Source organism: Marmota monax, unplaced genomic scaffold (assembly GCF_021218885.2).
Source record: "Marmota monax isolate L192 unplaced genomic scaffold, Marmota_monax_Labrador192_F-V1.1 WCK01_AAM20220418_F8-fsc00771, whole genome shotgun sequence".
NCBI lineage: Eukaryota > Metazoa > Chordata > Mammalia > Rodentia > Sciuridae > Marmota > Marmota monax.
In genome coordinates this window covers 99172-125856 of record NW_026694960.1, presented here as the reverse complement: position 1 = coordinate 125856, position 26685 = coordinate 99172, and the positions used below count along the sequence as shown (strand labels likewise).

Here is a 26685-nt window from a genome sequence, read left to right as displayed (position 1 = left end):
GTGGCATAGAAGTCACTGTGCAGCTACTGCTAAAACACATGCCTACAGACTTCTAGGCACCACCCTCCACCCCTTGAGTGGCCTGAAGTCTGAGGAAGCCCATTCTGACAGTGGAGGGCATGAATCACACATAGACAGAAGGCACGATGGTATGGAGGGCAAGCCAAAGAGAATGACAGGAAACACAGAGAAAGGTATGAGTGAGTACACAAGGGCTGTGATGGTTAACTGTGTGTGTCAACTGGCTGAGCCATGGTATTCCAGCTTAACATCCAAATAGAAGTTTTCCTTTTAACAACCAAATAGAAGTTGTGCTGAAGGTGTTACTTACATTAATATTTAAATCAGTGGACATGGAGCAGGCAGACTGCCTTTGCCTTATCCAATCAGGCAAAGGCCAAAAAGAAGAGGACTGACTTCCTGGGGGGAAGGTGCAATTCTATCTCTAGACTTGAAACACAGTTCTTTCCTGAGTCCCCAGCCTACTGCCTACCCTGTGCATTTTGGACTTGCCAGCCTCCACAATCATTTGACTTCAGTGTGCATCTCTCTACATACATCTTATGGGTTCTTACTGATTCTGTCTCTAGAAAACCCTGACTGCACAGAGACATAGGGATGTAACAGTACACAGAGATGGAGGAGAGTGGGGATGGGAAAAGAGACAAGGAACCAGGACTGGGTCACATAGCCAGCCCAGGGAAGACACATAAAACATTCTCCCACCTCTATAATAATTGTATTTTCATGTGTTTAAGCTATTTTGAGCTTGTTTTTTATCTGTCACCAATGTTTCCTAATAAAACTGACCCCTTTTTTTATTTTTGCATTTTCAGGTTTGCCCCTTTTTAATAAAAACCAAACAAATAATCACCTAGGCTCACTGTAATGCAGAACTTTGCAACTAACATAATTCACCATCTTATTTGCTCCCAAAATAATCTCAAGTGACATTCACCCCACACATAAGAATCACAGAAATCAAGACCCTCATGCTACTAAAGGCTACATACAGGCTTCTAATAGGGAGGAAGGAACACAGAGACATTTGCAAACTTGGACACTGCAAACTTGCTTATTCTGGCCCTGCTCCTACTGCCTTGAGGCCCAGGGCGAGAGACTCAGCTTTCTATTCTTGGCGTCTTCAAATCTAACATGGGGTGAGCAATAGTAGTCACACCTTTGGGGGAGGGGGAGGATTACGCTTTACATAGTGCCTGGCATGGAGTAAACAGTAAGATGCTATTTATTAGCTCTATTTCATCTATTCCTTACAAAATAATATAAAGCGGTCACGACTAACTAGTTTAACAGCTCAACATATAGGTCTGGAGGACTTAGGTCACACAAGCAGTGTCTATAGAACCTAGAATTTGAAAACAAATTTAGCTACTCATTTGACCTCACCAGGTGTGTGCACAACAGATGAGCACACAGCTCTTCCTGGAACACTTGGCCCTTCCTGCCTCTCCGGTTCCCTACACAAAAGCCTCGAATGACAGCTGGGGAGTGGAGCTTAGTGGTAAAGCACTTGCCTAGCACGCTCAAGGCATGGGGCTTGATCCTAGTACTAAAAAAAAAAAGTCTCAGAGGGTCTTTGCTTTGGCTTCCCTTATGTCAAGACTAAAGGGCATAACAGAACAAAATCACTTCAAAACCCAGCCTAAAGAAGGCCTGGCAGCCAAAATGGTACAGAGAATGGGAGAGAATAGAACAGGGTTGCCTAATGGTTAGCATCTGGGCATCTGTGGTCAGCAGGACAAGGGGTAAAGCAATGTACAGTTACAGGAAACCTTGGGCAGAAGAAGAAGGGCCATGGAATCCTCCATGTGCTCCTTACCCTCCAAGCAATGGTACCCAAAGAGGGTCTCTGATGAGGCAGGTCATGCTCAAGGTCATGGGGAAGACAGACAGACATCAGGGGACTAAAATAGCAGCAATAAGACCATGATGTCTGATGTGCCCAGTCCCAGCTGGAATGAAGAATGGAAGCCATGTGGGAGAGATGCTGGGGTTGTTGAGTAAATAGGAACTGGGAAAGAATGGGGATCATTCTGAGAAAGGTGCAGACATCAAGTTGGACCTCAAAACTTGGACTGCCCTGAAGGTCCAGGGTCTGTGTGGGGAGAAAGAAGAAGAGAGGACGAGAATGCTGCTATAGTTCAGGTTATAAGCAGTCAAATATTAATCCTGTGGCCAGATATTAAAAGGACAAAAGTGCTGAATCAATAACTAATGGTCACCATATAATTAATAATTAATATATCACAAGGGAGAACTCTCGGGGTCAGCAGGCAGAACTCCTATTTATAGTTGGGGGTAGGGGAAGACAGTGGGAAAAAGTTGGTTGACAGAAAACCAGAACCTGTGGGAGCTAGTGTATACATGCCTGTAGTTTCTGCTGTCTGCTGACGCTGTGTGGCCTAGGAGAAATCCTCCTCTGTACAGCATCAGGGCAACACTTGGCAAAGGCACAAATGTCGGGAAGTAGCTGTCCAGAGACAGCCAACTGCTAATGAAAAGACTTCAGTTCTATATTTATTAGGACCTCAGAGAACTCATTGTGAAGAAAAGTGTAAGTTACACTAGAGCTCACAAACATGGGGCTTTGGGAAAGTTCTAGAATACATGCATCATGAATGCCACTCACCTACACTCACCGCATTTAGCTGATGTGGTAATAGTGGGTTAATCTAAGGTCTGTAAAACAATTAAGGTCACACGCTGCTCTTAACTCACCGTATTAACTGCTCAATATTTCCACCTTAATGGACCATTTAAGAATCAATACTGGGTGGAACACAAAGTTCACTGTAATTATGGAGTCAGTCTTGGGGAATGCACCAGGGGGGCCTCATCACCTGCACACGCAGACTGAGGGAGCTCTCTGCCAATCCAGTGGCACTTCATGGAGGGATGTTTTTTAAGTATTTAAAGACGGGAGGAACCCTGGCAGAATACAAAGGCCCCTGTTTTCACCGCTCACATCCTGCTTTAGAAATCAAACGGTAATACAGTTCTTACTCTCAGACAGGTCTCGTCTGAGAAAATAAAACGTCTCGATTCCTGCTGGCATATTTTCAGCTGCAGTTATTTTTCCCCCCTGGGTATTTCTGACAGCCCTTGGCAGTGCCCACCCCCAGTGACAGTCCCTAGTGTCTCTGGTCTTTTTGCTCCTGTTACTTCTCAGTCAACCAAATAATTCCTGGGTTACACCTCTGTAGTCAAGTCAAATGCAAAACAATTTTGACATTATTTACAGTAAATATATGGTAAACAGATGTCAAAACAGAAAGGTAACACATGTCCTCAGAATATTTTTACTCTCTTCCGAAGTAGGTTATTTACAACTAATTTCTACTTCAGTACATTTGGGTTTCTTTAAACACACAGCCAGGTTAATCTGGTAACATTCACTTAGTTATGATTTTCAAAAATTGAAAAAAAAAAAAAAAATATATATATATATATATATATATATATATATATATATATATATATTTCAAACCTGTAAACATTCTACAGCTTTTAGAGCAAAAACAAAGCTTTTTAAAGAATCTGAAATGCCCTCCTGTAAAATAAACTTTAAAATGTCCTGCAGGGTCAGTTAGCATTTTATCTGTTTTGATAATAAAATGACTATAGTTATCTGACTTTAGGCAAACTTCCTTAAATTCTAAAGTGAAACAAAATGAAATCTTTCTAACACTACTTCATATTTTACAGCAAGTTTTTAAAACTCTTAGTGTAGACTAGGATGTTACTGAAATCACATTTAGTTCTTATAAACATTCCATATGGCTTGTGTTCCATCAGCTCATCCATCTCAGTGAGAATCCTGTATGTCTCTTCCATACATGTAGCCAACTTCTACATTCTTTTCTAGTCCTATGAATCCAAGTAGATCAATAATCACCCATTTGTGAAAGGCTTTCTGCCAGGTAACAGAAGTGGGAACATCAGAAAAACTGATGCTTCTGGAAATGAATGTTCAGATTAAGTATCTATTCAATGCTAACGTGGTACAAAAATATTTTCCATGAGCTTATCTTTCTGGAAGGAATACTAGAAGTGAAAGGGAAAATGAATTTATATATAAAATGCTACTTCATATGAATTTGTGAGAATGTATTTACTGCACAAATATAGCCAAAAAACATGGCTGTTAGGTTATTAATAGTTACTTTCCTTCCTTAAATAACCCAGTCCAAAACTGGGCATGTACTTTGTCCCAAATATTTGAGTAGCTCATCTTAACTCAAATTCACATCTCTTCTCTGTCACTGTCATTAGCAAACTGAGGCTAGTTTAAGTTCTAAAATAAATTCAGGGAAACAAATTTGCATTTGGCTTTATAAACCATTATGAGTGAATGTTTTCCACAAACCAAGAGAGACATGCTGACCAGGAAATGGCAAAGAGGAGAAAGATGGTGTTAGCAGAGGAGGATTTAACTTCCTACACCACCTTACCTCCTTAATGAATAATGCACTTCTTAGTTTACAGCACCATCTAGTGTCTTCTTTATGTTAATTAGAGATTAAAGATGGCATTGGATTCTCTTCAATAAATTATTGTGGCACCTTAAAGATATGCAATTTGCACCATGTGTTTAGAATACACCCACGATGTTCTTTTCTGTGCAGACCCACATAAGTCCTGGTAATGTGCAATGCCATCCCTGTTTCCTCTCTTATCCCTTCCTTTTATTTTTACATTGAGCGTCCATCTTGTTAGGGAACAAAGAGCTGTGGGACGGGGGTATGTGTCATATATGGTTAAGCAAGAACAGACTGAGTCCCTACAAACGAAAAAAAAGGTGGTACTATACCTGAAAAGTTTCTAAGAGAAGTGCAAAGGTCAAAGTTCCTACCCATGCCTATCTGGAAAAGAGCTGAAGGCTAGGCTATGAAAGTGTTTAAACCCAGACCTGTTCACTTGGCAAGCTATTTCTGTTGACTTTTAACCAATTAAAAGTTATGCAAATGTAACAGTTTTACTGAAATATTTTTGCATACCAATTCATCTTCTATTCTCATATTTTCTAAACACATGTGTATAGATCACAATATAAATTGGTTTTGGCCATAAATATGCATATGAAAATCAAGTACTATACTATTAGTGTATTTTTCTGTATTATTATGTATATATTTCTGGATACTTGAAGATATTCAGCTAATGTAAAAGCAAATCATTTAATAACGCTAAAGAAAAACTCAAATGCAACTTCTAAATCATGTCACTATTTAAAAAAAAAAAAAAAAAAAAAAAAAAACACATGGGATTCATGTTCTATTGCAGTAATTCCTAAAGGCAGACAAGAAATAAAAGCTCCAGAATTAGTCTGTCTAGTAAATGCATGTAAGTACTCTCATATATAAAACCAGAGTTGTTCATCCATAATACCGAAATTTTCAGTGTTTATAAGAGAAACTTATTTTCCTAACCTTGGATGAAAAGGGCATCCTTTTCTCTCTACCCAACTCACATCAATGTTAGTTAATTGCCATTTTCAATCTCTATTTACTGAGAAAATGCATACCAACAAGCTGATTGAGTTAATAATTTGTAAGAATACCATGCTTTTTGTTGTTGTTTGTTTTCTTGCTTGATGGCCATATACATTTGGAAGAGTGCCTGGAGCAGCTGCTGGGCTCCAATCAATGCATTCTGCCTGTGTAAATTCTCTAGCCCCCACCTGGAGTCAAGGACCCACAGCTTATGTGAGAAGAATAATCATCCAAAGTATTTTCAATGATCTGCTGGTGATATGAATCTGGATAAAAATAAACACATATCCTACGTATACCACAGTCTAACAAAGCTAACCTCACAATGGCTCTTCTAATTTGTCAATGCTGGCTCAACCTATCTGTTGCTTTGTATTTACAGGTGGCATCTTAGTGATTTTTCTTGTAATGCTTTTCCTTTTCCTAAAGCAAATGTAAGGCCATGCATTCAAGGAGGCTGCATACATATTAAGTCCTATATCCACTATTTCCAGTGCTAAGCATTTTCTTCTAAAACGTTAGAACTTTATCTGAACCCTCCTCTAAGAACATCTACTAACAAGTTTTAGGTTCAGAATCCTACTCAACAGATCTGTAGATAATACGAGGAATGTTAACCACTGATTCTGCTTTCATGAAATTTATATGCTGTTCCCCTTAAAACTGCATTTAGATTCTAACATTCCTTCCAAGTAAAGTACTATCCCTGATGATTATTTAAGTATCCATAACTGCTAATTAGATTCCGAGCAATCAACAAACAACTGAGGTCTAAACTTTTTGTACAACCAGGCAGATGAGTTGCAGAGTAGGCAGTCCACGGCTGCCTGACTGGACACATGAGCCATGTGGTGGTCGGGAGTTCCCTCGAGAAGCCTCAGGCTCCCTACCAGTGCAATGCAAGAGGACCCTGGACTCACTCCATACCCCAGTTCCACTCTAGACAAGCTGCTCCCCATCCTCGGGTCTCCTTCTACTCCTGACTTGGGGGATGATATCAACTAAGGCCCCAGGATGGTGACCAACTTCAGGGCTGCCTGCACCCCTTTATCTTTAGTTCCTTGAAGATATGAGGATTAACAATGGATGGAGAAAATCAGCACTGCATAATTGAGTTGCTAAAATCATCTCTCTCTCATGGAAGGGGGAAGTGTTCTTGTAATTCCCAAATGCTAAAACTAGAAACAGTCTAGTTGTTGAGTGAATCCAGGTATATTATCCCCTCTCCTGTGTTATGAAGCCCTAAAAAAATCTTCCTGGGCATCTGAGTGTATTTGAGTTCATGGGGTTCTTTGGAAACATGAAAGCCAACGTTTTGACACATTTCTCTGCAAGTTCCAGGTTGCGTCTTTCATGTTTCCCGGGAGCTCCACCTCTCCATCCACACCCATGCAGCAACTTCCTCATCAAACACTCTGCACTGGCTATCCTACTTCTGCACCTGCACTTCTGTTGAATTTTACAGACAGTGATGCCATACTGGTAGAATTCTAGATTTTGGTTGTGTTAATGTTGGGTAAAGGAGAGCCTTGTAGGCCCCTAGTCAACAAATCCAGAATGTTAGGTGATCCTCAGACCAGCCAGAGCAGGGGACAGCTTCTCTCCCATCCTTCTTCTCCCTCCCTCTTTGACTAGTGGCTGAAAAATTGGGAAGGGACCTGAAGGGCATGAGGGATGACTCCAGGACAGAATGGACAACAGCTCACCCCAGAATGCTTTGACCAACTGGCTAACTAGAATTATTTCATAACTCCTTGGTCTTCGCACAGTGTGAAGCGAGAATCACACCAGTTATGCAGAGTTTGGTAGGTGGTAGACTAACAGTTCTTTTCAGGTAGACTACTAGAGTATTTCATTTTGACTTAAACTGTAGCTAACATTTCCCTCAGATCTAGAATCCCTTAGGAAAAGTCATTTATTTCCCCTCAAGCCAAGTCAAAGATCAGTATTTTGGTTAAGTGAGGGGAAAAGATTGGTTAACAATATTTTGAAAAGATAATCACACCTACCATTGCTTGATAACATCCTAACTAGGGAAAAAGTCCCACTTTTTTTTTTTCTGGTACAGGGGATTGAACCCAGTGACACTTTACCATGAAACTATGTCTTGTTAAGTTGCTTAGTGCCTCACTAAATTGCTGAAGCTGGCAGACAACTTGAGATCCTCCTGCCTCAGCCTCCTGAGTCACTGGAATTACAAAAGCATACCACCGCACCTGGCTCCCATTTTTGCTTTTTAGTTTCCAAGACTTTTCTATTTCCTGTAGTTTTTCACATAGCCAAAAAAGCAACCTGCATGCTACTTTGTTTCTCTGCATTTTGACTTGTCATTTCATAAAAGTGGCTTGAAAAGCTTCAAGACAGAAATGAAAATCTACATTTTGGGAAACATATTTGAATCTGATGAAAGGTGACCTAATAAACTTCATTATGAAAAACAGATTTGGTAATTAGCAACTATGTTACAATTTCCATTCCAACCTAAAAGAGAAGGAAACATAAATGAGCTACACCTCAATGTCCTATTAAAACATTGCAATAGAAAATTTGGGTATATTAATATTTAATTGTTAAACATCTTCAATAATTAGATGAAAGTCCTAAGAGTCAATATAGTTATTCTTTGTTTCATTTACAAACTGTAAAAGCAGGAAAGTGGCCCTACATTTCCTTGGATTCTACATTCACATATTCAACCAACCATGGCTCAAAAATATTCAGGGGATAAACCAAACCAAACCAAAACAAAAACCCTGTGCCTATATTAAACATAGGCAGATTTCCCCCTTATTATTCCCTAAACAAGCACTGTAACAACTATTTAGTGTTGACTTTGCACTAGTTATTACAAGTAATTGAGAGATGATATGAAGTATATGGGAGGATGCACACAGGTTATATCCAAGAACTACACCATTTTGCAGAAGGGACTTGAATATCCAAAAAATTTTGGCTTCTGTGGGGTCTTGGAACCAATCCCCCAAAGATCTGAAGGATAACCGAATATACCCAGGGAAACTAAAGACAGAGCTTTAAAAAAATGCATAACCATGCTGACAGCAGCACTACTTGTAACAACCAAAAGATGGGTACAACCTAGGTGTCCCTCAATGGATTAATGCATAAAGAATATGTAATATACACACAAAAGACTATTATTCAGCCTAGTAAGGAAAGAGATACTAGCCACCCTATAACATGGATGAACCTTGAGGACATTCTTTCCATGAAATAAGTTCATCACAAAAATTAGTAAATAAAAACCTTATGATCCACTTACATGAGGTCCCAAGAGAGGTCATATTCATGGAGACAGTGCAATGCTGGAAGCCAGGGTGGTGGGGTGTGGGGAATGGGGAGTTGGTATTTAATGGGTACAAAGTTTCAGCTGGGGAAGAAGACAGAGTTCTACAAATGGATGTTGGTGGTAGTTGTGCAACAAGGTAACTGTTCTTAAAGTCACTGAACTGCATGCTTCTTAAGAAGGTTAAGATGGCAAATTGTATTTTAGGCATGTTTTATCATAATTAACCATAGTAAAAAAAAAGCCATTCTAAAATTGGATTTGTCAATACCCTCAAACATGGTCAATTAAAATCTGTCTTCCTAATCTACCTTAAATGTGACACAGTGCCACACTCACTCTTCATGAAGAGAGTCTCCACCCCATGGCACTATGCACTGCCCCTTCTGGTGAGCAAAGGGGTCTGTCCTGGGCTCAGCCCCTTCTCACTCCAGCCCTTGTGGGGATCATTCATCCCCATCACTGAACTGCCCTCTCGTCACTGTTTTCTTGACTCTTGGGCCAGCATGCCTACTCAAACTGGTCCTCCTCCATGATTGGAGCTGAAAAACTCCAGGAATGGATGTCACTCAGGGTGGCCAGTTTAGGGGCTGGGCTCACAGAAGTCAGCCTCAATGTGGTCTTGGATGATCAGTGGTGACACAGGCTTAGTTGTAGGAAAATGTCAAGGGGCAGTTCTCAATAAGAAATATTCAATCAACAAGATGAGGCATGGACCTGGTCAGGAGGAAAAATAAGACCCCTAAAAACCCCAACAAGGAGGAGGCCCAATGCAACAGGTGAGAATGTGCAAAGGCACCTGGAACTGGCTTCCCCTCCAGGTGATGACAAGCAGACTGGCTTGTTAAAGACAAGTCTGTCCATCTCTTTGTAGAGTTGCAGTAAACACGTATTCCTTTATCCCAACAACAATAAGGATTTCTAGTACAAATTTTGCATGCTTCCTCCATCAATCCTCTGGACTGTGTTAGGTAGGATCTGCTCAAAGTGTTCACTTTATAATGGTACATGCAAAGCCTCAGTGCCAACAGAGTCTCAATAAATAGAACTATATAAACACAGAAAGTCTATCTACTCTTAGAGACAACCGTTTCCTCAGGGCGACTCCCCATATAGTTGGTATAGGCTAAGGTCTAGAGCAAATCTCAAAATCAAATCAAGATATCCTGGTGACTAGGCAATTCTACCTCTACCACCACCACCACCACCACCAAAAAACAAACAAATAAACAAACCAAAAAAAAAAAAAAAAAAAAGCAAGATAATGATTAATCCCTGTGTGCCTTGATTCCACTGAGATTTATATTTTAATCTACGTTTTAGGGCACTGTACAATAATCTATTTTTAAAATAAGGAAATCTACTTATTTTACTCAATGATTCCGTTCATTAAAATTAAAGACCTGGCATCCAAGATTCAGTGAGCGTCACCTAGTAAAGTTTGTAAAGTATTCTTTCCTATATTTTATCCTGCCACATTGTTGCAAGGAAGCACCTGGGCATTACTAAATCTCTGTTGGGTCCTTTAAGACTGACTGAATTCTGCACCACAGAGCCTACACAACACACTAAAGGAATTTTCCACTACCAAAAAGTTTCACCCTGCCAAGTAAAGACCAAGGACCTGAGCTACAAATTGCATTTTAAAAGCACAGATTCAGCTATGCAATTTTTTCTTTGTATTTTAGAAGAAACGGGGTAGGGGGAGAAATCTACCCAAAAAAATATCATTTAAAAAGGGCGAAAGACAAACTGTATCTTTCTCAAGCAATTTAATGTTTCTTCTCAACCTTTTGATTTTAATTCCTAATTCTTCTATTACATCATAAATCAGGCAGAAGCCTGGGTACAAGAAACTATATAAATAACTTGTCATTCTGGAAGGTTCCCATTTTCCATCAACCCTAAAAATATTAGTCCAAGAACACTGGAATTGAAAAGGGAAAATCCAGCTTATGGTCCAAAAGCCTGTCACTCACTGGCACTGGGCTCTCAAAAAAGTCGATGTTTTAAAGGTAAATGAGACACTGGGGAATCTTTATTATCACATTCGACATTAACACTCTATAATTCCATGAACTTAACTCCATAAATTTAAAATCCGTTCATGTGACCAACATTTTTCTCCTTCAACAAATATTTACTGAAAGCTGACTGCATATCCAATATCGTTTCAGGTGCTAGAATACAGATGTTAACAAAGACAGGATTCACCTACAAATTGGAACTATACAGAGGCCATCAGCACAGCCCCTGTGCAAGGATGACAATGCAAATGCATAGTGTGTCCCATGTCTTTTGAATATTTTCACCACAAAGAAATGCATGTTTAAGGACACAGATGAGAGATGCTTCCCTTGACCTGAACATTACACAACTTATATATGTATCAAGACATCATGATACTCCATAAATACATATAATGTTTATGTGTAAATTAAAACAAAAATCCCTGCCACCCAGATGTAATGCCTTAAGCAACAAGCTCTGGAAAAGGATTCCGATGCTAAATATAAAGTAGCACAGAAGGATATGAAACATTTTTTTACTACCTCTGGAAAAATAATTCCCTCTACAAAGAAGTTAAAACCTGATCTGGTTAAGTGGCAACTAACAAGGAGAAAGGAGGTGGATGTATCCTGTAGGAATAAAAGAATAGGCTTCCAACTGAAATGGCATGCCTCAAGCTGAAAAGGGCTGGGATGGGGAGGGGAGGTCCCAAGACCCTGCATTTTGAGTACAGTTTAGTGATAGGTAGGAAGTTAAAGGGAATATGGAGTACAGATCATGTCCTCAGACGAAGAGATCCGTGGCGAAATGAATAAACTTCCTGGTCTATGAACATATACCAGGGGCCAAAAATTCTCCTAGCATGGTTATGCTGACTGCTTGGCAGAGAGAAGAGTTTTAAAATGAGATCTCTGTTTCCAGGCAAGTCAATCATGGAGAGGGTATTCAGCTCAAAAAAGCCTTGATTCTGAGGCATCTGGAGGTGGAAAGTCATCCCAGGAGAACCCTACCAGGCGATTCCAAGAACTGGCACATCTCCCAGAACTGAAAAGCCCAGGAGACAGGAGCTGGCTCTCCAGGACCTGGATGGGAATGCAGTTTATCCAGGACAGGGCACTCAGGATGGGGCAGAGGGGTGGTTTACCCAGAGCTTCCTCTGTCAACCCATCCATCGGCAGGACCACCAGGGGTTGGGGGTGGCGGTATAGGTGAAATCAGGTTCCTGGCACTTACCTGATATACTGAATCCTACCCTATTGGGTTTGGCTCAAGGGAAGGACAGAGATCCCACTATATCTGAATGCTTGTTTTCCTTGAAAATCTATGTGTTAACAGAAACCTAACTTCCGAGGTGAAGGTATGACGAGGTGGGACCTTATGGGGTGATTAGGTCATGATGGTGGAGCCCCCTTATAAAACGGACCCCAGAGAGCTCATTTAACTCTTCTCCCAGACAAAAAACACAGCAAGATGGCATCTGTGAGGATGTGGACCCTCATATAACACTGAAACTGCCAAGGCCTTGATCTTGGATATTCAGTCTCCAAAAGTGTGAGAAACTGTAAAGAAGCTAGGCACAGTGGAGCACACCTGTAATCTCAAGGTGAGGCAGGAGGATCTCAAGTTCAAGGCTTGTCTCAGCAACTTGGCAAGACCCTGACTCAAAAACAGTTAAAAAGGCTGGGGATTGGATCAGTGGTAAAGCATCCCTAGGTTCAATCCCTAGTACCAACAAAAGGAAGGAAGGAAGGAAGGAAGGAAGGAAGGAACAAATGAACGAATTAACTAAATTATTAACATATAAAAAGAATGAAGTATGTCCCACTTTGAATTGAGGTGGAAGTTCCACTATATATCTTGGTAACTGTGTGACTATACCTAGAAATAAACTGTTAGAACAGAGATGTGTTTGACAAATCATAAAACAAAGTGTGGTATGTTTAGAAGAAAAGTAAAAAGTTGGAAAGGAATACAAAGAGGAAGCAATTTATTTTAATGGTCAGTGGAGAACAAAGGGAAGTGCCCAGGGAGAAGGTAGTAGTGGTATGGACCAAAGAACAGCTGAATTTAAACATACAGAAATGGTTATAGCTAGTCCTGGATGATGGGTGGCTAAAACACCAGATAGAGAAGGTCACAAATCAATAGCAGGTTCCAGAAAAGCAACCAGTCTATGTCACTGTGCCCAAGGGATGTGTACAGGTGCCATGTGGTGTGGTAAGTCAAAAAGTTGAGAGGCCTCCCACAGGGGCCACAGAATCACATTGAGAACTGCCCCATCTGCTCCACAGCTAGTCCACCTTCTATGATACAGGACTCAGCCTATTCCTCCATCAAGAACAGGGATGCAAGAGTCCCCATTCACTGCACAGAGTCCTCCAGCAGGAAGCATTAGTTATTAGTTTATGCTATTTGACAACCAAATACATTTAAAAATACACAGACAAGGGGCTGAGGCTGTAGTTCAGTGGTGGAGTGCTTGCCTAGCATATGTGAGGCACTGGGTTCAATCCTCGGCACCACATAAAAATAAATAAATAAAATACAAAGTGTCCATCTACAACTAAAAATATAAAAAATAAATGTACATTGACAAAAATGGGAGGGTTAAGAAACTAAAAGTTAACATTATCTCATGGAGAATGTTATCAAGGACTTGGTCAGAATTGAATCTAGAGTTGAACAGCGACCAATCATAGGACATTTCCTATAGGAAATGGCGGAGGAAAGGACAGCAGCAGGCTCTCCAACGCTTGTGGATTCCAGGGGCATCCTGGATAGTTGATAGACTGTTTCACTCCCCTAAAATGTTTACTCCTTCTAGCTACAAAGATTCACTGCAAATATGCATGCATAATAGTGCCTGCCCACAGGTGAGGAACTAACATTTTTGAGTAACTACTTAGAAGTGGGATTAATACACAGTGGGGTATGCATTAGCTATGTTAATGAAAATGATTTTTGGAGATCTTGTTAAATTGCTTCTGAAGGCAGTAGTACATTCTGTACTGAATGACAGAGGGCTTTTTAACCTTCCTTAAAATCTCTAGCTTGAGGTCTTACTTTGGGGATAGAGTTTAAAATTATGTAAGAAAAAGAACTCCTTCCAAAATTTTTTTTTAAAAAAATTATTTCTATGTACTGATATGGATGGAGGCTGATTAATACAGGTTAACTATAGATTTTTTAAAAATTAGATAAGGTACAATATGGTGGAAAAAATATAACAATATTGAATTGTAAGAGAAAGGATAATTTTGGGTTTTTTTTTTTTTACATGGAGGAAATTTAAAGATATTCTTTCATAATTAAATAAAAGAATTATTTATTTCTAAATGAATCCTGCTACAACCTAAAAAGAATTTGTACTTCCTTGGGCAAAAGGATCCACACGTTACATGATCATTAAGACAGAATTGACACAGGGATCACTGTGTATGCCCTAGGCCTGGGCCCCATGCCTCTCATGGCTTTGACAAGCACCAGACACACTCGTTTAACGAGTGAACGAACGAATGAACGAATGAATGGAAGTCACGGGAGAACCACAGGGCAAACGAGCGGAGGAAAAGCAAACCCACCAGGAGAACAGAAAGAGTTGCTGGGATAAAGCCCTCTATTGAGCAGGGAGCATCCTGACAGCTAAAGGAAACATGAAACATTAATGGAGTCCAATTATCTGCTCAAAGGGACGAGACAAAAGAGTGGCGTGAACTGTCAGAGCATCAGGAAAGCGAAGGCCCAGAATAGCTGAGACTTGAAAAATGACAAAGGACAACAATGGTTTTTTCAGTTCTGCTCCAAATAAGGACCAGGAGGAAGAGGTCTGCTGCTTGCTTGACATTGGGGAAAGACAGAGAGAATGCAAGCTCCTCAATGCCTTTTTGTTCCTATCTTCCTTATTAAGACAAATGATCTTCAAAGTGGAAAGGAAGGAATAAGCACAATTAAGGGGAAGCCACGGTCCATGATGGGGGTGGGGCTGCAAAGATCCCATCTCCTTGGCTGCCTTCAAGGCCAAGGAAAATTGATCCCTACAGTTGAAATCTCAGTTACAGTCACTGAAAAAATCTCAAGAGCCAAAAAGGAAGGAGAATACTGGTGGGCCTGGATAAGGAAGGCAGGCTAATCTGGAGGTATGAAAAGCAGAGGAACCAAAAGCTCAAAGAGGAGTCTACCGGCCTTGGTCAAATCTCAGTTCTGTAACACATGATGGGTGTGGCCAGGGCAACTCGCCCACCTCTGGCCTCTGCTTCTTCCTGTGGAAATAATAATACCTCCATCATGGGGCAGTTAGGTGGACTCAATGGGGTAAAATGTTCTCAACACACACAAATATAATATTAAGGTGATAGATGTGTTAACTGTGATAATTATGATAATGACAATGTTTTGATATATCAGCATGTATTAACATTTAAATAAATTTTATGTAAATCAAAAAGTAATAGGAAAGATTTTTTTCTCCCCTACCAAGTAAAAAACAACTATAATTTAATACTGGATACCTTCATGAGTTCATACTGAAAAATTCAGTTACATTCTAACATCATAGGACTTATTGAGCCATCCACCATTCCTTTCTCATACTTTTTCTGACATTAAATCCCATTATTTAGATAAAATAGTTACTTCTTTGCTCAGTCCTTGAATATATAAAAATCAGTTACTAACCTAAACTTCTAAGTATGGAAATTCTTAATAGTTTAAGATCTTAATTTTATAATAGGGAAGTCACCTACATGGAGGAAGTAGAAGATGGGAAGAAAGAAATCACAGAAATCTAAAAGACTACCATATCATCACATTACCTGACACTATAGGAGGATCATCACCAACTTGTGTATTTGCCCTTATTCTATGTGGTATGGCCCATTTCATATCCCATAAAGCAAAAAGAACATGGACATTGGGAGAATTTTGTGGGGAAAGGATTATACGATGATTCTCCTAGCTTTTCTGGCATCTCAACCTCAATAAAAAGTGTTAGGCATATTGGGGGGAAGTGGAAACAAATCAAAATTAGCATAATCTTAGGTATCAATAGCCAATCAAAGGCCCATATTCACAACTATTCAGTATTCTATTTAGCATTTTGGAAAAAGAAACATATTTGAAAATAGTATAGTTTCGCCATAAGGAAATGATAATTGAGAAAAACAGAAGTTACTTTTACATATATATGAACACAAAGAAATGATTAAAAGTTGGAAGCCATTTTTGTAAGACTGTTGGACTAAATGAGAGGTCATTAAAGATTCTGCAAGCCTGGTTCAAAAGCAACCATGAGGAGCCACTGTCTTCTTGGGAGACTTGTGTGTATTCTTTATGATCCTGTCCTTATCCAAGCTTCTCCTGATGCCCAGGAATAGCCTGGCAAGAAGGGAAGGGCTTTGTCAGCTGGTTGTCTTTGCTTGCCTGGAATTACCAGAATGTCACATGTGTAGGCAGGGCTTGAGAGTTTTCTGGAACTCACGTCTATTTAGGACATGTGAGTTCAGGAATTCATTAAATAAATATCTATGAAACATGACTCCAAAAAGCGCACTATGGTAGAACCTTCAGGATTAAAGTAAGACTTGGTTAGAGTCCTCAAGAAATCTATATTCTCTGGAGAAAGCGGACAGGGGAAAGGCAAAGCTCCTTCAAGTATCATTTTATGTATTTTCAGGTGTGTGCCTGGTGGCCCTCTTGAATTATCTTAAACCTGGTGCTAAATGCACTTGGCTTTGATTCCCATTCCACCATTGCACTAGAATGTCCGTGGTCATAGGAACATTATGCACAAAACCAAAAGGGGGAAGCAACTCAAGCGCCCATCTACAATGAATGGGCAAACCAATGTGGTATATCCATACAACAGAAATATTATTCGGGTATAAATGACATGAGATTCTAATACGTGTAAAATGGATGAACCTCGAAAATGTGCCAGATGAAAGAAGCCAGTTACAAAAGAATAGATATTATATAATTCCAATTATATGAGTTACCTAGAATAGTCAAATTCAGAGTCAGGAAGTAGATTAGAGGTTACCAGGGCTGGGAGAATTATTGCTTAATGGGTACAATTTTGTTTGGGGTGCTAGAAAGTTTTGGAAATAGATAATGGTGATAGTTGCTCAACACTGTGAATATAATTAATGTCACTGAACTGCATACTTAAAATCATTAGAATGGTAAATTGTGTTTTATATATTTTACCACAATGAAGAAATAGTTCTTAGAAATTGTTTAAGAGTAATTCCAGCTATTATAAAACCAAGCACTTTCAAAGGAAAATGCACCCCATCCTGCAGGGTGCTACTAAGAAAGGCATGAAGCATTTTTAGCAACTGTCACACAAAAATAAGCAGCTTATGTTAGGAACAAGGTAATAAAACAAGAGCAATAAATCCTCTTTGCCAGATAGAAGTAACAGGTCAAGGAAAGTCACAGCTAATCTTATATTCTCAACATCAGGCCCCTTGTAAGGACAGGCAACTCCAGATCTAAATCAGAGTATCTGACTAGGACTTGAAAATTAAGGAAGCAGAAAAAGAAAATCAACAACAAAAAATGGCACTATATCTTGTCATATTTGATCACACATCTCATGGCATTTTGTTAAAAAGAATTCCACAGGATGAACTTGGTGTCAGGCACAAGAATGGGAAGGGAAGGGAATGAAGATGTGAGGGAAGTACTGAGAAGGCACACCACAGACTCCTATAGGTCCTGCATACTGTGCTCCATGCTGGCCTGGGAGACTGGCCAACTGCTCCCAGGGAGGGAATGAGCCTTTGTACTGCACTGCCAGAGAGCAGCACATCCCAGGTCCACTCATCATAGACTCCCAGGGCTGTGCATGTGCCAAGAGGGAAGATGAACACTGCACTTGGACACACTTGAAAGAGGGACTGTGCCCTTCTGTTCCCTGAAACAGACCTCGGAGCACTGGCTCCCTTGATTTCCAGCTCTGTTGGTTTCCTTATTTTTCATGTAAAATAAGTGCCCAGAATCAGTTTGCTTTTTTTTTTTTTTTTTTTGCAAACTTCCTGCTTATGCACTTTGCTAGTTTTTCTATTTGACTGTTACTTATTTTATTTATAGGACTTACAGAACATTTTTTTTTAAATAAACAGAAGACAGTAATTCTCCACATGATACATGCATTATATTTTTTCCCCAGGTTGAAGTGTGCTTTTAGTATTTTAAATATCATCTTGTGTGTTTGCATAAAAATGTACACTTATACGCAAACTTACCATTTTTCCTTTATAGTACAGCTACATCTTATTTAGTAAAGTCTGATTTTGACATACTACATGAAGATTCTCACTATTCATTAATTTCTGTTAATCAAATAAATAAAAGACATTTTCTTTTTTCACTCTTGTTATTTACTTGCCTAAAATTGAGTATTACGTATAATACATAGTAAGGTTCCAGGCACCCGACTCGCCCCCAATATAAATAGTCATGTTTCCTGTGATCTCAGTTCTCCCATGACTATTGTTGCTGTATGCCATTTCTGTTAATGTGTTGGTGTCAACAGGGTATCTACTCTGATCCTTGGATCTATCTCTCTGCCCATGAGTAAACCATATACTTTCTTCTTGTGAAGTCTCATGAGAAATCTTGCTATCTGATAGTGCAAATCACCCCTCCACATGTCTTGTCCTTCTCCACATTTCTCTTGGCTATTACAAAGTCTTACTAAGTTTCACTCTTCCTTATTAAACTTAGGAAACATTTGCAAAGTCACACAAAACTCTGCTGGATATTTGGTTGCACCTGCAACTAATTTAAAGATAAACTTGAAAAGATGTAATAATCTTCACTATATTCTGTCTTCTCATCTATGACCATAGTATAACTCTCCACTTCTTCAGGACTTTAATCTCTTTAGCAACATCCTATGTCTGGTAATCTTGTTGAGTTTATTCCTAGACACCTTATAATTTTCATTACTGCCCGGCATGGAGGCATACTCTTGCAATTCCAGCAATTTAGGAGGCTAAGGCAGAAGGATCACAAGATCAAAGCCAGCCTCAGAAACTTAGTGAGGCCCTCAGCAATTTAGCAAGACCCTGCTTCAAAATAAAAAAAAATAATTTAAAAAGGGCTGGGAACGAGGTTAAGTGGTTACATACCCTTGAATTCCTGGTACCAAAAAGAAAAAAAAATTAATTACTAATATAAATGAGATTTCTTTGGGCATTATATTTCCTGATTGTTTCTTAATAGTATAGAAGAATACTATTAAATTTTACTTGTTGATATCACATTATATCTGCCATCTTACTGAACTCTTATTCATTTTAAAAGTTTGTATATCGGGGCTGGGGTTGTGGCTCAGCAGTAGAGCGCTCACCTAGCATGTGTAAGGCCCTGGGTTTGATCCTCAGCACCACATATAAATAAATAAAATAAAGGTGTTGTGTCCAACTACAACTAAAAAAATAAATAAATATTTTAAAAATAGTTTGTATATCTGTGTACATTTTCTATTTGAATAATCATACTATTTGCAAATATTTACAGATTTTATTTCTTCCATTTCAAAGTTTACATTTTTGTGTCTTCATTTATTCTTTTATTGCAACTGCTAAGACCTCTAGTATACATCTATGTCTGATTCTGGATATTCCTGGGCATGACTCTAATATTTCTCCATTATGGATGATGCAAGCTGTAGGTTCTGGACAAATCAATTTTTTTAAAAAAATATTTTTGTAGTTGTATACGGATATAATACCTTAATTTTATTTATTTATCTTTATGTGGTGCTGAGGATTGAACCCGGGGCCTCACATGTGCTAGGCACTAGCTACCACTGAGCCACAACCCCAGCCTCAACAAATCAATTTTAAAAGGTTAAAAGTTTCCTTTTCAGTCCTGGTCTCTTAAGAGATTTGTTGTTGTTTGTTCTGTGTTACAATAAGCAGAAAATTCTCTTTTCATGTCTAGTGAGATGACCACTTGTTTTTTCCTTTATATTAAATGTGTTACTGCCTACAATGGTAAACCATCCTTGCATTACTATAATAACCCCAACTTGGTCATATTAATTGTTTTACATTTCATTTAAGAGAAATTGCTGAATCTGATTCATTTATGTTTTACTTGGACTTTTGTTTCATTTTGTAAACATGTGAAATGGGATTTTGATTTCTAGTATTGTCTCAAAGCTACCTGAACGTATCATAAATAGGGGAAAGTTCTTGGTCCTCTGTCTACCTCTGAAAACATTTGTATAAAGAAAGACATTATTTGTTCCTGGAAAGTTTGCTAACATTAATCTACAGAACTACTTCGGTATTTTTGAAGGGGCAGTAATGATTATTGCCAGAGTTATTTAATATTTCTGTATCTGGAGGCTGGAAATGTAGTTCAATAGTAGAGCACAAGTCTAGCATGCATGAGGCCCTGACACTAGTTCAATCCCCAAGACCACCAAAAAAAAAAATGATTTCAAAAAGAATCAATTTTACTTTTATATTTTTGCAATAAATTTGTCTATCTTCTTTCATGCCTTTGTCCTTCTACACATCTGTGCTAGAGGTTTCCTGTTAGGATGTTTTTTGTTTGTTTGTTTTGTTTTGTTTTTAACAAAGACTGGCTTTCATTTTGTTCTTGTTTATTGACACTTTATTTCAATAATTTCTCACTTTAATTTTTATAATTACTTCCTTCTGCATTTCTTAGACTTATTCAATTTGCGTTTTTCTAATTTCAATTTTTCTTCCTTTTGAAGCTTAGGAATTTAGTCCTACTTGAGTAGCACTATACAACTTTCCACTTGTACTATGTTCATTTCCATTAGGTTTTAAATGACTGACATTTCCATTGTGAGTTTCTCTTTAACCCATGAGTAAAATATGGGTCTCTTTTAAAGTTTCCACAAACATGTTTACATGTTTTGTCTTGAACTTTTTGTGTTGATGTCTGATTAATCACACTGGGTCAAAGAACGTGGCTTGTGTTGAATGGATTGCTTAAAATTTAGTGCAACTTTCCATATATGGTCAATTTCTCAAAAAAGTTAAGACAGGTTTTAAGAAGAATCAAGACTGTCTCTCTGTTGGGTACAGGGTCCTAGGTGTCTCTACCAATGGAAGTCTGGCAATACTGTGGTGTATATTTCTGGGATTAGCCCTACTATCGTACATTGTATTTTCTGTTTAACATCTTCTCTCTTTCATATCTTAATTTTTCTTCTTTTTCTACTTGATGTTGTTTGATTTTTTAAAAATATGTATCCCCTTGTACTTTTTTCTGCTAGGTTAAAAGCTATAAATTATATGTGTATTCTTTCAGTGATAACAGTCAATATTTTAGTTGCACATAATATGTTAAAACACATGATTAAATATATTTTTTTCCCTAAAAAGATGTCCAGTTATTTCACATTTTACTCCTCCATATGAAGCCGTTTTAGGATTTAACCACCGAGTAATCCGCATCCCGCAGAGACACACATACACACTCTCAACATCTATATGGAGTTTCAGCTTAACCTTATCTTAACAATTCATATGGGATTACATTTTCAACATTGTACCAATGTCTCTGCACATTACTGTTCCTTATATGCCATGTTTCACATTCCTTCTTCCTGAAGTAAATTTAATTACTCTTTTGGTCTTTACTGGTAAACCAATTTTCTCCATCTTTGCCTTAGAAAGCTGTACTTTGCTCTCACTGTGGAGCAATATGTTGGTATAAAATTCTAGATGGACAGTTATTTTTTGCCTCAGAACTTTGAGAGTACATCACATTTTCTCTGGCATTTATTGTGTCTAAGTCAACATCAACCCCAAGGTTATTCCTGTGTAAGTACATCTGTGTTTTCCTTCAAGACTTCTTCTCTTCCACTTTTTGGACTAGCCCTAAATGCTTTTAGATATGAACTAATCTTCCTTTTTCCTTGGTAGTTCTTTGAATGCAATTTGAGAGTTGTATCTTTCTTCAGTTCTGGCCAATTCTCAGCTCTTATCTCTGTTATCTCTGAGTTTCCTTCTCTACTTCTCCCTCCCCAAAATACTGTAGGATCTTTGGTACCTGACTGCTCACTCCCTCTTCCTTTACCTCTCTGTAATCTACGCAAGTTGACTCTCTTAGGACTAACTTCCAACTCTTGAACCCCCTTTAGAGAGAAGAAAACACTTTAAAAAATGGAAATGATATAATAATATCAATAATCGTCAATAAAAATATTTCAGTGTTTGAAATATTTCATTTTCAAAATTTCTAGCCATTCTTTTTCATACCCAGCTATTCTTGCTTTGTTTCTTCAGGTTGTGTTCATGATTTCTTGCAGTATTACAGACATTAGTCTTTCATTCATCTGAGTAATATAAACATGCCTATTTCAAAGCCTTTGTGAGACTTATTTTTATTGCACATGGTCTAAATTGGTCATCTGTTGATTTTGTTAGCTGTATTTCCTAGTATGGGATTGCTTCGTGTGTTTTGGAATGTTGGATTGGAGACTCATTTGGGGTGGATTGTTTTGTTTGTCTTTTCCACCACTCTCTCTGCCTACTCCTCCCTATGGAGTGGTAGGGCCGGGGCAGTCTGCAGCCACTGCCTGGTGGAAGACTGCGGAGGTTGCAGCCTGAGTCACTGTGCCCACCAGGACGCTGCTCCTTTTAGCTCTGGTGGCAGGGCTGTGCCTGGCTGCTTGGCCACGAGTTCACATGTGCTCTAGTCCTCCCTGGCAACAGTCTTTTTCCAGCATCTTATGACAGCAGGGAAGCCCTACCCCAGCTCCTGGCTGGATACAGTGGGCTTGGCTCTGGTTCTGCTCCCCAACACTGGCATAGGGAAGGGACCTCCATCCCCAGGACTGAGTGGCCTGCACTGGTGGCTGTTTTTGGTGGTGCCAGCACTGTTCAGTCCTCTGTGGAATAGCCTGTTCTAAACCAAGCTGTGTCCTTCACTTTTCCTTTTCTGTATGCTACCTGTGAACAAGGACTGAAGCCAATGTCATGAGTGCACTTATAGGTAAGAACTCTGGGAGGTTGAAAAGTGGAGTTCAATATGGAGAAATGCTCCTTTGTTCTTTTAAGCCTTGTTTCAGGAACTGCAATGCATCAGAGACCCAGACTCAACTGTGTGCTGCTTAACTCTAAGCCAGAATGGAGAATTAGCTCTCTTCTAGTGGAAGGCTATTCCCTGTACTGTTCTGCAAATTCCCCTTCAGGACACTGCTTGGGTATATCTGATACCTAGAGAGTATCTGAAAGTACGATGTAAAGACAAAGGATGATGGGCTGGAGATGTGGCTCAAACGGTAGCACGCTCGCCTGGCAAGCATGCAGCCCGGGTTCGATCCTCTGTACCACATACAAACAAAGATGTTGTGTCCTCCAAAAACTAAAAAATAAATATTAAAAAAAAAGACAAAGGATGAGAGATAAACTATGGAAATTCTCTCCGTGTAATTTTTCTTATAATTTTCTGATAAAAGCATTAACAGAATTCTAAATGAACATCGATACCAAGATCCAGATTATTTCAGCTTGAAAGAGATCATTCTAGACAATACAATGTAATGAGTCAAAATTGTTCAAAATTTCAAAACCAGTACTCATAAACCAATATCTTTCCCTTCCATCATCTCATATGAATGTTTTCTGAAATGTGACCCTGAAATTAGACTTGTTACAGAAAATCCTGACTGATTTTATGATAAATCTTCTAATGCTTGGGAACACATTTATTTGACTTCCTAGTTAGATCTCAGCTTTGATTTTTGGCTAAAGTCATCTTCTTTCTCATTAAGCAATTTTTAAAACTCTGATTATTCTAATGCCTACCAGCTCTAAACCTTGTGATTCCTTGTACTTAAATGCTACAATAATCCATTACATTGTTTGTGCTTCATGTAGGGAGCAGACTCCCCATCCTCTATCAGTTTCTCTAATTTATGAAGTAACTTTGTATTCCTTTAATGTGATTCCTTACTTCCTCATAATGACCCAGAAGAGAAGGAACAGAAGAAACTCGAAAAGGGTCAAGAAATACCAAGAATACATAGATGCAAAACCAGGCTAAAAAACATACAAAAATGCTAAAACAAAGGGGTTCCCCTGTGCACAATCCCTCACAAAAGGTAACATCAAATCGCCTTAAGTGGAATACCAAGAAACTTGCATAAAACAGATTTTTGAAGTTTAGCTCAGTGAAATCAATATTCATTGAAATATAGATGACTATATTAGAATTTGTTTCCTTAAAAACAGTAAGATTAGAATCTTACTCATTTGTGTCAAGAATAATTTTTGCAGTATATCCATGAATTCAACCAATCATGAATTGAAATTATTTTGGGGGAAAAATCATGACACATGTACTCAACACAAACAGACTTTTTCCTTGATCATCATTCCCTAACAATACAGTATAACAACTGTTCATTTAGCAGTTATATTGTATTAAGTAACTAATCTAACAATGATTAAAAGTATGCAGAAGGTAATGCATAGGTTCTATGCAAACATTAGGACATCTTATACAAGGGATTTGAGTATTCTTGGGTTCTGCTATCTCTGCAGGATCATGGAACTGAGCCCCCCACCCCTGCCCCACCCCACGAACACAAAGGAGGACTATAAAATCCTAGTACTATTGCAAAGCTATAGTTAAGTTCTTGCTCATTACTTACTTGGATTGTTCGCTCGTTCAGATTGTGCCAGCTCTCGTGGACTGGGAGGTGCCTGCTCCGCTTTTTCCTAAAAAAAAAAAAGGACAACAGGGTCAAATGAGGCATTTCACACTTTTCAATAACCATCCTCCATGGCATTTCCATTCTGCTCAGTTCCTTAATTCTTTTTGACTTATTTAGTTTCTTTTCATTTTAAATGATAGTCTAGAATATACTATATTAGCAAAGTCAATCATGAAAAGGTATAACCTGTTGGTGATGGAGTGAGAAGAATAGTTACTACTGAAATAGCCCCCCCTCCCACCCCTGAATAGCAATTCAAAAAGAATGATTATCAACTGCTTAGCTTGGCGATGAATGCCAATAATTAACATTCCATGGAGCACATGTACTTTCTATAACAATTACTGGTAATTGAGCCTTGGCCTTCTGCTACCTGGAACAGAAATGTCCAGATAGTGTATTATAAATGGCTCTCTCCACAATGGATAAGGAGTTCAGTGGCATTTTTCAGATATCAGAGTGAGGGGAAAAAATTTTGGCAAATTTAAAACAGCAATATCAAACACACGAATTCTAGAAAAACATCTTCATAGAAACACAATTTGCTAATGAAAGGCACAATAAACTGTTGGGGGTGCTTTTTAACATTTACATACTTAGGAAAAAACAACAATGACTAACTTACAGTGGGGAAATGCTGACTTCCTCTTACAGATTAATGAAACCTGTGAAGTTTTTACAATCATGTATACTACCTCTATAATTAGAAAGAATATGAATTGTGCCCAAAGCACAAAGTCTTCACTAAAAATGATTACTAATACATAGCACATATATTCAAAATATAGTAGACATGCTCCTTGACTTACACCCAATACACATCATAAATGGAAAATATTGTACCTGGAAAATGCACTGAATTCACCTGACCTACCAAACATCACTCTTAGTGGCACACCCCACTGTAGAGTATTGGCTGTTTCCCTCCTCATCACGGGGCTGACTGGAAGCTACAGCTTGCTGCATATGCCCAACGTCACAAGACAGCATCATATTTCATAGCAATGGCTCAGGAAAAGTTCCCAATTCAACATCTGAAGTAGGGTTTCTACTGCATGCATATTGCTTTCTCACCATTGTAAAATTAAAAAAAAAATATTAAATGGAACCTTCAAAAACGAGGCTCGCTCCCAGCTGACATCAGCAACCTCATCCCTATCTATCCCTCCCAGCATCACAACTGAAGCATGTGAATATCTGGCATGCTTGTGCACTGCAGAGTGATGGCAAATGCCAACGTGCCCAGTGTGCGTACTGTGCGAGGTGGGGTTCTACTTCTCAGAGGAAGACATGGAGGCACAGGAAGGTTGACTGCCTTTACACCCACCATCCCCAGTGGTCTAAGCCACCTCAGCATCAGGATGTGAGCAGCTGGCTACATGTTCCTTGATTGTTCGCATCCAAAGGCCCCAAAAGACTAAAAACAGGACACGGGTTTCACCAAGGTATCAGAGGAGCAGGGCATGAATACTTCATTGCCTGAATGCCTCCCAGTTAGAGGCTCCTGTGCCCAGAGTGTTTCTTGTCATGAACAAAATGCACTCAATGCTAACTTCTCATCTACAAGCACAACAATCTGCCAGTGAACAGTTAATGTCTGGTCCATGCTGTGCTTTGGGGCTGCTCACAATGGGGGAAGAAGAGGGAAAGCCCAGGGAAGAGATTCCACAAGAGCCAGCTCATTCATATCTACACTTCGAAGAAAAGCGAAGTCACATTCACACCCTCCTCCAGAAAATCTGTAGAAAACAAAACAAAGTTCTACAAAACTGCAGATATTTTCACTGGTGCCTCTCTTCCCACCCTTCCTCCCTCTGTCTGTCTTTTTCATTTTTTCCCCTTCAAAAGAAATATCTTTTTGTTACTTAGATAGAATACTCGCTAATTATGAAAATATCTATGCATTAAAGAAAAATATGAAGAAAAAAATCAAAGCAAATGTCTCTCTATTCTCATACCCAGGGAGTTATCTAATCAGTTTCACAAATGTTCTTTCAGCAAAGGAAAGGAACAAATGGGAAGGAAAAGGAATGGCAGGGGAGAGAAAAAAAATCATGTGCACATGTGAAGAACTTTTGCATTATTTACAGAGAACATGTATGTTATATTTGAATCACATAGAAGTCACAAATGATCCTATT

The 26685-nt window shown here is 38.9% G+C and overlaps 1 protein-coding gene and 1 non-coding gene across 2 annotated transcripts in view; one reads left to right on the top strand and one right to left on the bottom strand.

Annotated features, from left to right (window-relative positions):
* LOC131423535 (MAP7 domain-containing protein 1-like) overlaps positions 1 to 26685 on the bottom strand; it is a 116321-nt gene that overhangs the window by 5054 nt on the left and 84582 nt on the right. Inside the window, exon 5 of the mRNA XM_058573644.1 lies at positions 24482 to 24548. Within this exon, the coding sequence (XP_058429627.1) occupies positions 24482 to 24548 (67 nt within the window). The remainder of the gene's footprint in view (positions 1 to 24481; positions 24549 to 26685) is intronic.
* LOC124081260 (U6 spliceosomal RNA) lies at positions 11011 to 11116 on the top strand. Its single transcript, XR_006847995.1, has one exon. It is a non-coding gene; the product is annotated as a U6 spliceosomal RNA (small nuclear RNA).